This window comes from Hippopotamus amphibius, chromosome 5 (assembly GCF_030028045.1).
Source record: "Hippopotamus amphibius kiboko isolate mHipAmp2 chromosome 5, mHipAmp2.hap2, whole genome shotgun sequence".
In the NCBI taxonomy this organism is placed as follows: Eukaryota; Metazoa; Chordata; class Mammalia; order Artiodactyla; family Hippopotamidae; genus Hippopotamus; species Hippopotamus amphibius.
Genome location: NC_080190.1, coordinates 39,246,232 through 39,262,693, shown reverse-complemented (window position 1 = coordinate 39,262,693; position 16,462 = coordinate 39,246,232). Strand labels below are relative to the sequence as shown.

General features: G+C 38.1%; 1 protein-coding gene across 2 annotated transcripts in view; it reads left to right on the top strand.

The window, feature by feature from the left end:
* Positions 1-15,170, top strand: part of STAMBPL1 (STAM binding protein like 1) — a 45,871-nt gene extending 30,701 nt beyond the window's left edge. For both annotated transcript variants that reach the window (XM_057737429.1, XM_057737430.1), the window contains exons 5-11: positions 1,133-1,228; positions 3,339-3,696; positions 4,771-4,895; positions 6,867-7,004; positions 11,906-12,018; positions 13,500-13,599; positions 14,847-15,170. In XM_057737429.1, the coding sequence (XP_057593412.1) occupies positions 1,133-1,228; positions 3,339-3,696; positions 4,771-4,895; positions 6,867-7,004; positions 11,906-12,018; positions 13,500-13,599; positions 14,847-14,903 (987 nt within the window). In that variant the 3' untranslated portion in view covers positions 14,904-15,170. The remainder of the gene's footprint in view (positions 1-1,132; positions 1,229-3,338; positions 3,697-4,770; positions 4,896-6,866; positions 7,005-11,905; positions 12,019-13,499; positions 13,600-14,846) is intronic.
* Positions 15,171-16,462: the final 1,292 nt, after the last annotated feature.

Here is a 16,462-nt window from a genome sequence, read left to right as displayed (position 1 = left end):
ATAACATTAAAAATGTTTTCCGTGTATTTGACTTAAGTAGTTTGGGTTGGTTTTATATGACGAAAGGTAAAACAATGTATACAAAGTCAATCACAGCATGAAATTTTAAATTGATCTCAAAAAATATTTTACCATGTAATGGAATAAAAGCTTTCTTACCAGTTATGTCAGGCCTGGAGGTGCCTGTGTGTAGAACACAAATTTCTGTCAAATGGTCGTCTACATTTTAAAGTTTCTATACACTGTCTGAAGGGTCTCATTATCAGGCCTTTGTGTAGCATTTCCCCTCAGTTCTCTTGTTCATGCAACCTCAGAAAGTTCTGTATGAAAACCAAGGTCTTAGGCTGCCAAGGTGACTCTTGTACTGTAATTTGGGGTTATTCTTATTTTTACTTGTAGGGAAGCAATTCTGCAAAAGCATATACATTTTCTGTTTGTGCTTGTTGAATAAATGCATAAATGGCTGGGTGACGAAAGCTTGGCTAGAGTTAGGGGCTTTAGTCATAATGAGGCCATAAGCTAGTTGTATGACCCTGAACAAGCCTTTCCATCTCTCTAGGCCTTTATTTCCTCTTCTCTACAAAGGTGGGGGTAGTGGGTGCTTGGACTGTATCAGATTTTCCTGCTATTAAGAATCACTGGGAAGTTGTTTCAGGTCCAGATCCCAATCCCTTCTCTAAACGTGTTGACTCAGTAAATCTGAGGTTAGGCCTGGGAATCTGTATCTTTATAAAAGGTGCCTCAGCTGCTTTTTACAGTCTGTTAAGCCTAGGGATCCCTACTTACCGTGTTCTCCTGTGCCCTTCTAACTGCAATGCCATATAATTTACACACCATGGAATGCGCAGTTACAAACTGACTACCTAAAAATGAGGTACCTATTAAACAAAATGCTTATCTAACCAGTGGGGACAATAAAGTTCTTACAAAGGGGGTAATTTTTTTTCTCTTCTCTACTGAAAAGTTATCTTTTGGAGCCCTAGAAAAGATTGATTTTTCCACTATCATCTTTGGTTACTTGTGCTTTATTTCTAATACACATACCAGCTGTTTTTTTTTCTCAGCTGATGATCTGAAAGCTGACTATACTGAAAATCCCACTAATCAATATGTATATATATATTTTTAAAAGAAACTGAAGGAGATTGCATTCCCAAGGACGGATGAATTGAAAAAGGAACTTTTAAAGAAATATAATGTAGAATACCAAGAATATTTGCAAAGCGAAGTAAGTCCAATTACTACATTTATTTTGTGATTGTTTTCTGTGCAAATATTTTTTGAATTTTATTTTCATGAGTTGTTCAAATGGCATATGCACTTAAATTAAAAATTAAAGATACAATAGTGTAAAACCCATAAAGAATTCATGTTGATCTCCAGGTTAAGCATTTGCACCAAAGATGTGGTATTTTTATTTCCCAACAACATCTAATAAAGTGAAGCATTAGAAAACAGACTTCCTGCAGAGATTTAAACAGAGATTTTTGACCAGCTCAGCTCATGCCAATGTAATCTTGAGCCAGCTGGCTGCTGTTTAGCAATGAAAGGAGGCAGTAAGAGAGGTAGGGAGAACAGTACATGGTTTCTGATGTACCTAATTATGTATGCCTTGGAAATGTGAATTTGATTCTTAAATATTATAATCAATATAACAGCCAGATGGAATTATAGCTAACCATATGAGCGAAATGTAATCAATCATATCACCAACGGGTGATGTCTTCTGGATTCTTATTAAATAGAGAGTGAAAATGAAAATGATGTCTGAGACTTAAGGGCATTGAAAGAAGAAACTGACCAGTCAGTCTATAAGATACTCCAGTTCAACACTTGAACTCAGTGTTTATAGCATAATGATAGAGGTTGGTTTGCTTTTTTATGTGTGTGTTTATATGCTTTGGAAGTTGTCACTTTTACTGACTGTCAGTTCAGTCCAGTCTCATTACCTCTGAATGTGGTCACAGGCCTTCTCTACTTCCTTTGGTGTAGCTAGAAGGCAGGTTTGAGTGAGCTGTTTGCACTGAGTGAACAGAAGGAATGTTGAAATCAGAAGATTCCCTCCATTGTGAATTATTGATGATTTGATTTGAACTATGAAAGATAAAAGTGATTTTGGCGGCTCAGAATGGCAGGAAGGGAGAGAAAAGCCTAGTTAAGTTCCCTTCCCTACTCAGCAATGTGTACACTAGTCCCCTTAGGAGCTCTCTGGGAGGAATAGACTCAGCAGTTGTTACCTGGTCTGCCTTTGGTGACACCAGTTACTTCATAAGACCACTGCTTCATAAGGATCCCAAGTGTATGACATGTAGAAATCTTTGGGGGATAGAATGGCAGGCTTTACGCTTTGGAGAGATGAACAGACACACCAATAAGCCTTTGCTGCAAGCAACACTCACATCACCTGGAAGCCTGTTAGAATGCAGATGCTCAGGCCCCGCCCCAGACCTGCTGAACGCCAGCCTGCCCTATCACAAGACCCGCGGGGATTCTGTGCATATGAAAGTGCTGCTCTAAGCGGAGTCCCCCACCCTACCCCTGCCTTAGAGTAGCTCCCAAAGTCTAGTTTTCATTAGAACTATTTGAGATGCTCGTTAGAGATTTATCCTCTGATCTAATAGTGTCTGGATATTTTTGTTACGACTGGGGAGCTTGGGAATCTTCATTTTTAACAAATCTCCTGGTAGTTTGTTCTGACAGAGATGATTGGACCACATTCTGAGAACCATTTCTTAGTGATTTCCCCTTCTCCGTAAAGTTCCAGCAGTGAGTTCTAGAGGCAAATGCAAAAGGTTCTAGGGTGGCACTGTCCCACAGAAATTTGTATGATGATGGAAATGTTCTATTTGTCACTTTCTGATATGGGAGCCACTAGCCTATGGTACTTAAAGTGTGGCTAGTGAGATTGAGGAACTGAATTTCTAATTTCACTTCACTTTAATTAAACTTAAATAGTCACATGTAGCTAGTGGCTACTATATTAGACAGTGCAGTCTATGGTGATATAACCATTTCTGAGATATGGTCTGATCAGTCAGTCTGTGCAGACAATCCAGACTTTGATTTACTAATATTTAAAAGCATAGGAGGATGGAAGGAACTTGATTGTCCTGGCCTGTCTCTGGTAAAATATGAGTGGAGTTAGGACTGCTCCCATAATCAGATTAAGGGGCTTTTGCTACAATGTTATATATTTTCCTGAAGGTCTCAGGAGTGTCCCTGTGGGCATATAGTATCTAGCTGTGTCTCTCTGTCTGCTAGAAGATTGAAACTAATTCCAGTTTGATGCTTTTGCCTTGGAAACTAACCTTTTTCTTCTGGCAACCACATTTCTTTAGAACAAATATAAAGCTGAAATTCTCAAAAAACTGGAGCATCAGAGATTGATAGAGGCGGAAAGAAAACGGATCGCTCAGATGCGCCAGCAGCAGCTAGAATCAGAGCAGTTTTTGTTTTTTGAAGATCAGCTCAAGAAGCAAGAATTAGCCCGGGGTCAGATGCGAAGCCAGGAAGCTCCAGCGCAGTCGGAGCAGATTGATGGGAGTGCTTTGTCCTGCTTTTCCACACACCAGAACAATTCTTTGCTGAATGTATTTGCAGAGCAGCCTAATAAAAGTGATGCAACCAATTACACTGGCCACTCGCCTCCCGTAAACAGGGCCTTAAAGCCAGCTGCGACGCTAAGTGCTGTTCAGAGTAAGTGAGGAGATGCACCCCCACAAGACATGGAATCTCTTCTAAGGGAACCGTATTTCTGTGGCATTGGGGAGGGGCTCCTCATTTTGTTGTTAGTTGTGGTAGTTCCCCTGTATGATGTGGTGTGGATGACACTATCACCTGGCTTTTGCTATATGTAACCTCAAAATTAGGAAACGTGATTTAGCCTCTGGTAGAACAGAGACTCCATAATAGACAAGACTGTATTTGATGGTAGTACAGAGATTTTAAAAGAGAAACATTCTAAGCATTTTTTTCCTTTCATGTATTTTAACCAAGAAGCACATGAATCCTAGGTAAACATACTGGAGAGGAAAGAATATGCTGGAAACCTTGTTTGTCCAGAACTTTGCTCAGTCATCAAGTTTAAATATTTAGCATTTCCCTGGTCCAGAAGGATGTATACACATGCGTAGTTAACCTCCAAGTGGATTATGTGTTTCTGCCAAAAATTAATGCTGCTTGGGACTGCTGCATTAGTGCTGGTGGGTGTCCAAAACCAAATGGGAAATTTTCCCAGCAGATGCTGTCAGATGGAGTTTGTATTTCCATTTATTTTGAAAGAGTTATGATGCAACCATTTTGTAAATTACTCTACTGCCAATTATTTCTGAAAATGTGGTGCTTTTACTTAATGATCACCAACTCTCATAAGCTATAAGTAACACATGGCAAACATGAAAAAAGATTTATCCTACAGCTTATAGAATATGAGATGTATTCTCTGCAGCCTACGTGCTTTGTGCCAAAAGAAAACATACACATGCATGTAAATAGTTGGTCTAAGGCACAAAGATGTAAACGTGCTTGCACCTTACCACTTGTATATAAATAATTTATATGCAAAGGGTAATTTTACTTTCCTTCTAGTCAATATTCACTTTTACAAGTTTTAAAATAAAATATAGAAAGTGGAGCGCCTGATAATTTCACTTTTGAGATTTATATTTACCTGCAGTCACTTGCTAAAACAGTTTTGAAGTATGGGATGTAAGGTTTGTTTTTTTTTGTTTTTTTGTTTTTTTTGCTTTTTCTCCCTTTTCTGTTTCTTAGATTTAGTGGTTGAAGGACTGAGATATGTCGTTTTACCAAGAGATCTTTGCCACAAATTTCTGCTTCTGGCAGAATCTAATACAGTGAGAGGAATAGAAACCTGTGGAATACTCTGTGGGAAACTGGTATGGTCTTTGTTTCATATCTTTTCTGCACAGGATACTTTCAGTAGAACTGGCTTTCTTGTGATAAGTTGAGTAGAACAAAAGCATCCTAAGTGCTGTAAACATTATGAAATTAATATAGATTAATTTCATAAACTACTGTCATTATTAGTGGAATTATCCTTCTAGAAAATGGACTGCAAAATTTCAGAGATACTGTAAAAGCTTATTGTAAAGAACTAATCAAACCATAAATTAAATCTTTGTTTAGAAAAAGGGTGGCTTTCAGATTTTCATATTTCCAAAACCTTCTGGTTTTCTAAATCAAATTTCTGTTGCAATTGTTAGTTTCACATACATTCTTATAATGAACTCAACCTGCTTTTATCTGTGGCAGGTATAAGCTTGCCACCCCTTTTCAGATACATGTGGAATAAAGCTAGGGTTTTGTTGTTTTCTTTAAGGCAGTAGTTTCAACAAACTGAAATCTTATAGCACACGTCATATTTAAGTATGGAAGATTTTTATCAGAAATAAGTGATGAAAGACAATGTCAAACCAGAAGGAGATAAAAGAGAGAAGATACATTTAATTTCCTACTTCAAGAAAGAGCAACAGTATTTCTTTGGAAGTGCCTTTGTACTCTCTTTGGGGTATCAGTTTGTATTTCTGAGTCCAGGCATATTAATTTCTAAGTCCAGGCACATTTTCATCCCTAAACATTTACTTGGGAACTGTTATTTAATTCAATAAGATGTCTCATTCAACACACATTCTCCTACTGCATTCCAGTGTTGCATCATCACGCTTCCTCCAGGGCAGGAGAAGCACAGAAGACAAGCAAAGGAGAGGGACCTGCCACCTCCTCCCCACAGCCACCTTCTTTGCCCTGCAGGGGTCAGTACGCCATGGATGCGTCTTCCCCAAGACCACATGTGTACTTAGTGTGACTGATTCACTTCGTTCATTCCTTCATCAGACAGATGTTCACAGGCGCTGTGCTAGGTGTTAGCATTCAGCAGCCTGCAGCAGCCACAGTCTTTGCCACATGATGCTGATAAAGAGCCAGACAGATGGTTAATTATAAATGGAGCTGGCTGCTCCCAGTGGAAGTGCAGGGCATCATGGGAAGGTGTGACTGGGAAACCCTGTCTGGGAGGATCAAGAAGGGCTTCCTTGAAAGGTGATGCTTACGCTGCATGTGTTTAGAATACATAAAGTTAGCCATGAAAGGAGGGACTGGGATGGAGGGAAGCGTAATCAAGGCAAAAGGAATAGTGCCCAGTTTGCAGAAGCACCCTAAGACTAGAGACAAGGTGGTGCTGTGGACAGGGGCAGCTCCTCACCACACAGACATCTCTTATCTGCGGATCCTATCACTACTTTACAAACCTCTTCCTTTCAACTCTTATCCTTTACCTGAGGGGGGCAGTTTGTTTTTCTTTTCTCGTTAATTGCCAGTCTAAAACATTACCTTAATTATGGAAAATCCCAGTGAATTCCTCCCCACCCCCCACCAATAGTAGAAGAAAGTCGTAAGTGTTCACATGAAATTAAATAATAATAAAGTAAAAATAAGACCATCAACCTTCACAAACTAGAAATGTCCTTCAATCAAACCACAAAATATTTAATTAGCATCTCCCTTCAAATAAACCTGCTGCTGTTCTGATTTTTCCGTTGCAGATGTAATATAACACAACATCATTTATTAATTAAACTTTCAGGGACCAGTTTGGGGTGCTAATTCCTATTTATGATACATTTTCTATTGTGAAAATGGGTTTCAGGCTCCAAACAACTGACTCTCAAATGTTTGGCAAATGATTGGTTTTCCAGTTCGGGGTTTTGTGTTTGAATTGTGATGGGGGTGGAAGGATGATGATATGAGTGGTGGGCATGTTCTAGTTTTATTAAAACATTACACTTTCTACTCACGCTTTTTTCTTTTCTCTCAGGCGCTTATTCTTTTCTTTGCTTTTTGTTTTTCAGACACACAATGAATTTACTATTACCCACTTAATCGTGCCAAAGCAATCTGCGGGACCAGACTACTGCGACGTGGAGAATGTAGAAGAATTATTCAGTTTTCAGGATCAACACGACCTCCTCACTCTGGGGTGGATCCACGTACGTTTGACCTTTTGGGTTTCAGTTTATTTTATTTTTTTGTGGTGGGCTGTTTTCCTTCTGGAGGAAGTTTAACTTTAGAAATAGTTTCTTATTTTTTAATTATTTTCAAGTGTAATAAATGTCCTCGTATTAAAGCATTTTCTTCAGTGTTAGGCCGTGTCTACACCTGTCAAATCTGGATTTGGAGAGGGTGATGGTATGCTTTTTTCTACCATCCCAACTAAAAGACAGAGAAACATTTGGAAATCAGGTGACTTGTTTTGATGATATTATGTAGTGTAATGGAGACTTAGGCAGATTTTTGACTGTCTGATATGACTGGACAGTTATTAATATTCTCTTTCCCCTGGCTGTGTGTCTGAAGTAAATTATTTTAAGAAAATTTCTGAAAATGTTTCTTTTAAACAGATGTTTGTGCATATCAAATACGGACCTGGCACTCCACTTCACCTCCCCTACAGGCCAGGATGTATGTGTCATTGTATAAACAGCCACGGAGTAGGGCCAAAAACTTTGGGTTCCAACATCCACCAGGCCACCATAAGAGCAGGAAAAGGCTTACAAATCAAAAGACATGAGTTTAAATTCTTTAGTTCACTATAGGAGTGTTGGCACGTTGTTTAAGCAACCTGAGCATCAGTTTTATCATCCATAAAATGGGGACCATAATAATGGACTTCATGTGATAGAGAGATAATGTCCGAGAATTTCTTACCACATTTTTTCTAGGAACTCAGAATATTGTAGCTATTGTTGTTAGTGATGATACTGAACTCTTCCTGTCCATGGTTTCATCTATCTGGGGGCCATTTTTCCTTTCAGTCTCACATATCTGGGCCTGGGATAGGAACAAGTCATCTCAGTGCATGAAATGCTGGTCAGGATTTCCAGGGCACATCTTGGGGACCTCCAAGGGCCCCTGAAGAGTGAGAAGGAAACATTTTTTATTTTACTTGCTTTATGGAGAAGTTTGAGAAGGGACAGGACACACATCTTCACACACACCTCAACACACACACACACAATCACCAAGCTTTTGGTATTTTGTAATTGAGGAGGGGAGAGGAGACTAGTCCTGGCACCACCTGTAAATTACTAGGTGCCTTCCATCAGGACTCCTAACCTCCCGTTTCCAGGTTCCCTCATTGGTGGAGTGGGGCTAATGAATGCCTTCTCTCCCTCACCCAATTTGTGTGAGCTGTAAACAACATACTAGATGTGAAATCCTTTTGAAAAATATAACCACCACTCAAATATAAGAAATTATTTATAGTGACGAGTTTGCAAAAATTTTCTGTATATCTGTTTGTTTTCCTTACCCGTAAGTAATGCGCCTTTCTGTTTGCTTAGAAATGGGAGAATTTTAAAGGCATTATTTAGTTTAATGTTATTTTCTATAACAAGAACAAGAATGCACTTGAAAGGAAAACAAAGTGTAGCGAAGCAGTTGTAACATAAACTGAGAAAAAATGACAGTTAAATTACACGTATGTTGAAAAGTCAGTGTTAGTTTACCTCACAAAACATTTCCTAGATCAGAAACAAAAGTTTTTCCTTGTGACATGAGCGTATAATGTATGCAATAATGAAGTCATTTAAATAATGAATTTAGCATAATTTTAGAATCCTAAGACTTTGCTTTTTGTTTATTTTACCATGTCAGATTATTGTGGTTCCATGAAATCACTAACATGTTGTATTTCTAAACTTGTAAAGTTGTAATGACTTTCTGTGATAGTTTTTACTGGCATAGCATTAGCAACAGATTCCAGAGCTAACATTTTTCAGATATAAATTGGTCGTAGGAAAGAAGGGTTGAATCAGAATCAGATGGATCTGGATTTTAACCTATTCTCAGCTGCACTAGCTCTATGCCCTTCAGCGTGTTATTTACTCTCCTGCTTAGCTCAGTTTCCTCCTCTGGTAAAATGGGGATACTAACAGCACTCATCTCAACTTGTAAAATTAATTCATGGAAAGTGATTAGTTCAGTGCCTGGCATGTTATTCAGTTGTGAGAAATGGCATCAGCTGCTGATGTTGTCATCTTCACTGTCATCTTCAGATTTATCTCCATAGAATGGGGGCGTGGTGTTGGAGCACCATTCTGCCGTGGGAGAGCTGTCCTTATCAGAGTGGGTGTGATTCCTCTTGGCAGAAATGAAAGCTTCAGGATATCTTAAGGTGCAACACCAAAACACAAAACAGAAACAATAAAAACAAAACTAAAACAAAAGAATGTCTTAACAGTGTACATTCAGTCTGGAAATAAGTTGCCAGGAGAGTGATTCGTCCATTTGACAGTCTGTTTGCTGCCTCCACGACACTAGAGTTTCTTTGAATGCTTCTTACTTTTTCATCAAGGCATAGAAGACTCTATGTATGAATAGAAGGTTTTCACTAATCAGGTAACAGGTAGTCAGACCCTTCCACTCATACCCTCACTAAAGATTTGGGTTTTAAAAGTTAAGATAATTTCTGCTCTTCAGTTGATCTAGGTCTTTGCAGACGAAGAGTTATTTTTTCCTTGCAGAACGTGTATCTTTTCTTTCTGTAAATAGATATCAATGGATTTTACCTTCATTCTGTTAATTAAAGTAGAAAGAGGTTTTAAAATCTTGCATTTCTTCAACAGATCATAGTTATGTGTGAAGGAATGAAGCAATTTCTATGGGCCTGTGCCTTTTAGTTAATAATGACAACATTAGACAATCTCTTCAATAAATGGTGCTGGGAAAACTGGACAGCTACATGTAAAGAATGAAATTAGAACGTTCTCTAACACCAAACACAAAAACAAACTCAAAATGGATTAAAGATCTAAATGTAAGACCAGATACTATAAAACTTTTAGAGAAAAACATAGGCAGAGTGTTCTCTTTGACATAAATCGCAGCAATATCTTTTTGGATCCACCTCCTAGAGTAATGAAAAATAAGTAAATAAACAAATGAGACCTAATTAAACTTGAAAGCTTTTGCACAGCAAATGCAACCATAAACAAAAGGAAAGACAAGCCACAGAATGTGAGAAAATATTTGTAAACGAAGCGACTGAAAAGGGATTAATCTCCAAAATATACAAAGAGCTCATGCAACTCAATATCAAAAAAAAAAAACCCAATCAAAAAATGGGCAGAAGATCTAAATAGACAGTTCTCCAAAGAAGACATACGGATGGCCAACAAGCACATGAAAAGATGCTCAACATCACTAATTATTAGAAAATGCAAATCAAAACTACAATGAGGTATCACCTCACACCGGTCAGAATAGCCATCATCAAAAGGTCTACAAACAGTAAATGTTGGAGAGGGTGTGCAGAAAAGTGTAGGAGGGCCTACACTATTGGTGGGAATGTAAATTGGTACAACCACTGTGGAGAACAGTATGGAGGTTCCTTAAAAACTAAAAATAGAACTGCCATATGATCCAGCAATCCCACTCCTGGGCATATATCTGGAGAAAACCATAATTCGAAAAGATACATGCACCCCAGTGTTCATTACAGCACTATTGACAATGGCCAAGACATGGAAGCAACCTAAATGTCCATTGACAGATGATAGAGAAAGAAGATGTGGCATTATATATGTGTGTGTATATAACTAAGCCATAAAAAAAGAATGAAATAATGCCATTTGCAGCAACATGGATGAACCTAGACATTATCATACTAAGTGAAGTAAGCTATGGATACCAAAGGGGAAAGGGGGGAGAGGGATAAATTAGGAGTTTGGAATTAACATATACACACTAAAAAAATACATAATCAACAAGGACCTACTGTATAGCACAGGGAACTCTACTCAGTATTCTGTAATAACGTATATAGGAAAAAAATCTGAAAAAGAGTGGATATATGTATATGTATAGCTGATTCACTTTGCTGTACACCTGAAACTAACAGCATTGTAAATCAGCTATACTCCAATATAAAATAAAAATTAAAATTTAAAAATGACAACATTAAAATAACAACAGCAGTCACACAGCAGTCATAACAGGTAATGGTTTTGATTCCTTTCTGTGTGCTAGGCACTGTTGTAAGAATTTTATATGGATTTTCTCATTTAATTTTCATAACAATCCCACGGAGAAAATGATTACTTTACAATTGATGGACTAGGCATGAGGAAGTTACAGAATCTTTGCAGTGTCATACAACGAGTGAGTGATGGATCCAGAGCCCAGCATGACTGTGACCTTGGATACATGACTTAAGTGGTCACATTCCTTTTTCAAGGGTAGTTGGGTTTGCGGTGAATTGAAATATCATTTTGGATGCATATATTTGTCTCTCATAAACACGTCTGTATATAGCCCCAAACCTAAGAATAGTGGTTTTAATTTATAATCCCCTCTTCCCTCTCATCATTCAAGATGAATCCCAGACATCTTCAACACCTCAAAGAGTTCCATTCCCTCATTTGTAGGGAATGGTGATTCATGAAAGGATACCAGCAGAGTGTGATATATTTAGGGGAAATTTTCCTTTTATGGCCGTGGTTTTATATGTAAGGATCTCTGGGTTTCCAGTTCCAGTTCTGTTCCTTGCAGGCACAGCATTTAGAAGAGCCTCAGGATCCTTGCACATAAAACTGAGATACTAAGTATCTCCCAGAAGAGTTGTGATGATTAAATGAAGATCTGTGTAAAGCCTCTGGCAAATTTTCAGTTTTATCTTTCTCAATAAGCAGAAAGTACATAAACATTCCCAAGACCCTCTTCTCAAAGTTGTAGTTATTCCATAGACGCACAAAGGGAAGGATTATGTCAAAAAAGAAAAAGCAAATAAGTGGAGTTTTTTTCTTGGAATGGTCTCTGGCTTCGGCCAACGCTTAGCTACTGATTGTCCAATAGGATTGTCCAATAGGAGTGTCCTCTTTTCTTTTTATAGACACATCCGACCCAAACTGCGTTCTTATCCAGTGTTGATCTCCACACTCACTGTTCCTATCAGCTCATGTTGCCAGAGGCCATTGCCATCGTCTGTTCACCGAAGCATAAAGAGTAAGTGTGACTATTGAGAGGGTTCAGGTAAGGTTTGGTCTGGAGCTGCTGAGTTCAAGTGTGTCCACACACCAGGTTGTAGCATTTGTATAAGTAGGCAAGCCATGCCCTTGGGAAGAAGAGATTGGTGCCTGTTGGCTTCCATATACTTGCAGTTCTTCAGTCCTTTGCTTTTTAAGGTCCTTTCTTTGGTAGATACTGGTTCTCTTTCTTTAGTTATCATGACCTTGAAGTGGATAAACCAGATGTTAATGCAGTTTGCCATTTGAGATCTTAGTTCTATTGTATGATTTCTGTTGTGAGAAAATTTCCAGGCTTGGGGAATTCCCTGGCAGTCCAGTGATTAAGACTCTGCCCTTGCACTACAGGGGCACAGGTGTGATCCCTGGTCGGGGAACTAAGGTCCCCCATGCAGGGTGGTATGGCCAAAAATGTAAAAAAGAAAAGAAAAAAAAATTTCCAATCTTAGCTTAATTGCCTCCAAAACCTTCCTAAGTTTGGAGGACAATGACTGTTGTAGCGTGATTATGAGCAAGGAGTCAGACAGACTGGTATTGGAATCCCAGATTGATAACTGACCACTGTGAACCTTGGTCTTTTCATCCCTGATGCTCACCCATCACAAATTGATGTGAAGGTGAAACTAGATGACAGTCTACCTAAAGGGCTTAGCATAGTACCTGGCACCACAGCCAGCACTCAGTAAATATTTGCTGTAACTATACATACTGTTTATACCTCAGAAATATTGCAGGTTCAGTTCCAGACCACCACAGTAAAGCAACTAACACAATAAAGCGAGTCACATGAATGTTTTGGTTCCCCAGTGCATATAAAAGTTATGTTTACATTGTAGTCTATTAAGTGTGCAGTAGCATTATGTCTAAGATAGCAGTGTACATACCTTAATTTAAAAATACTTCATTGCTCAGAAATACTAATTATCATCTGAGTCTTCAGCGAGTCATAGTAGTGACATCAAATGTCACTGATCCTGCTTTACCATAACAAATATAATAATGGAAAGGTTTGAAATATTGTCAGAATTACCAAAATGTGACAAAGAGACATGAAGTGAGCAAATGCTGTTGGAAAAATGGCGCCCGTAGACTTGCAGAGTTGCCACAAACCTTCAATTTGTAAAAACGCGATATTTTTGAAGTGGAATAAAATGAGATATGCCTGTGTTAGAAAAATTAGAAGTATCCGTCACCTGTAATTTCCTCCCTTGGGTCTCAGCTTTTCTCCCGCAGTTTCTCACGGCAGTTCAGGCACCTGACAGTAGCATTAGCCTCTCCAGTCTTCCTCTAGGTCGTCAGCACAGCATTGGTTTAAAAAGAAAATCACTGTGAAATGTTTAGTTTGTAGTTTCTTTCTCCATTCCACTTGAAGAATATGTATGCTTGTGCCATTCAAATAAAGCATCTGGAAAGCCCAAATGATCCTTAATTTTTGTACCTTTTTTTCACCCTGAAACTTAGTACCGGCATCTTCAGGCTCACCAGTGCTGGCATGCTTGAGGTTTCCACTTGTAAAAAGAAGGGCTTTCATCCACACACCAAGGACCCCAGGCTGTTCAGTGTGAGTACACAATGTTTGTTATTTTTTGCACATAGTATTTATTTTTCACCCCCTCTTTTTTTTTTTTTTGATTGAAATATAGTTGATGCAAAATGTTAGTTTCAGGTATACAATATAGTGACATTTTGAAATAATGAAATAATCACCACAATAGGTCTAGTAACCATCTGTCCCCATACTAAGTTGTTAAAATATTACTGACCATATTCTTTATGCTGTGTATTACACCCCTGTGGCTTAAAGAGATGCTGTCTATCTATCTATATATATATATATATATATATGTCATATAAATATAGGCATGGTGAAATATTACTCAGCCATAAAAAAATGAAATCTTGACATTTGCAACAACATGGATGCATCTGGAGGGTATGGTGCTAAGTGAAATAAGTCAGACAGACAAAGACAAATATCATACGATTTCACTTATATGTGGAATCTAAAAAACAAAACAAAGACAGAGTCATAAATAGAACAAATGGGTGGTTGCTAGAGGGGAGGGGGTTTGCAGGTTAAATAGGTGAAGGAGATTGAGAGGTACAAACTTCCAGTTATAAAACACATAAGCATCTTTTATTTTTAAGGAGAGAAATATAGAATATTACAGCAGTATAATATAGGATAAGACACTTTACTGCTTAGTTTGGAATATCCTTATCTCAGAAAATTAATCAATCTTTGTATTTTCTTCTGATTTCTTGTCATTACTATTTTACTTTCAATGGAATGACAGTATTTCTGTAGCAGAGTTGATTATGCCTAACGTTTCCTTTCCATTTATGTATCTGTGTAATACTTAAACAATTAACAGTTTTCTTCAGAGTGCCAGTAAGCAAACAATTATTAAAGAAAATGATATTAAATGTGTCCTGAATTACTTCTGCTTGATATGCCCAAATTAGTTTTTCAAAACAGTTCAGTGAAAACTGTAATCCTACTTTTCGATTAGCTTTGTATAGCCCCAAAGTAACATTATCTGAGTACATCTTTTTCTGTTTGCTTGGCTGTTCCCTTGCTGTGACATCAGAGAAACATTATTTTGAAGTTAGAATTTATTTAAAACGAAAATTGCTTGGCACCTTTTGTAAACATTTTCTTATTGTTGATAATGAATACATATGACTGTGTTCTGAGTGGAAATATTTTTTAAATTAGTAACGTTTTGAAGTTAGGAAATTCATACACCCTCCCTAAAGAGAATCCTGTCAAACATCTTGAGGTAAAGCCGATCTTTTCTTTCCTAGATATGCAAACACGTGTTGGTAAAAGACATAAAAATAATCGTGCTGGATCTGAGGTGATACGTTCGGAAGATGAGCACCGTCCACACCGGACATTTACTCATGGACGTGTGGTTGCTGGATTTTCTTAAGATGTTTCCTGAAATGACTGATATTTTATATTTATACATTTTAGATCAGAAAGTTTGATATTTATTACTTTTGCACATTTTGAAGCTTTCTTTTTGGGTTGCTTTGTCTCGAGAGAGATTACAGTGGAGTTAAATCAGTACCTATTAATGTGCTCAAGTACTATGACCAGATAATAAATTGTGCTGCACACAACAATATGACTGGTATTTAAAAAATTTTTCTTGATGTATAGTTGATGTACAATATTATATAAGTTCCAGGTGTACAACATACTAATCCACAATTTTTAAAAGTTACACTGTCTGGTATTTTTAGAGGTCTCTGCATGTGTTTTCAGAGCTTCAGATGTTTCGCTGTATTTTCTTTTTTTTATTCCTGTAAAATGTAGTTCCAAATAAGAAATTCTGAGTACCAGGTGGTCTCCAAGACAGGCCATATGTTTCTGCGACTTTTCCCTGCGGCGGTTGAAGAAGGATGTGAGAAGAAACACAGCTGCAGACAGTTGAGCCCATCCTGTGCCTTCAGTGTCAGAGAATCCTGGCTCAGAGTCTGCAGTCAGTGTCGTGTGGGAGACCAGAGCCCTGAGCTTCTACTCGGGGATCAGGTGTAAGAGGGCCTGAGATCACCGATGATTCATTAACTTGATTTAGAGGACTAAAAGCAGAGACAATTGAGAGAGGAATAAAAGAAGGCTTAGCTAGAAACGCACAGCCTATTTCTGTGAAAGTCAGCAGGGGTGACAGGGAGAAGAAATGAGGCACAGGAAATACTGATAATTCTCAACCAAAAAGAATAAATAAGAAAATCATTTGGAAAGAACATTCATAATTAAAAAGTAAATAAATAAACCAAAGCACAAGGAATAGGAAGAAAAATATGTTTAAACTGAATAGGGTATCATGAATACATCGTTATGGTATTACCAAGACTTGGAATGGGACTTGTGACCAGTACCTAGATAAATAAAAGCATTTACCTGGATCAGAAGATAATGAATTAACAGAAGGAACGGCAGACTGATAGATTATGTTGGCAAGTTGAATTGGTAGGAAAAACCTGAGGTTAGAAACATGAAGAAAATTTAGCTTAAATAAAAGGGGAGAAGAATGGAAGTCAGGCTAACCTGATCTAACCTCTCTTCCCAGTGTCTTGTGTGCCAACCACAGCTTTCCCAGACTTTGCTTTCCTCCTGGCATTATATCCAAGTTGCCTAAATGATCTTGTCTGTATGAACTAGCGTCCAGTTTTGAGTTCAAGGATTTGTGTATTCAAGGGAGGAATATTCCCTGCACTCTGTGCTTGGACAAGATAACATTCCTCCCCTGCTTGTCTGTTCACTGTAATACAGGTATCATGCCACCCAGATTGTACTCTAGTTCTCACTTATAATGAGCCTACTGTGGGCAGCGCAGTGACTTATTTCTGCCTGTGACAACTTGTAGGCTTGGAACGTTCAGGTCCCAGACTCCAGAAGCAGAGCTTCCCTT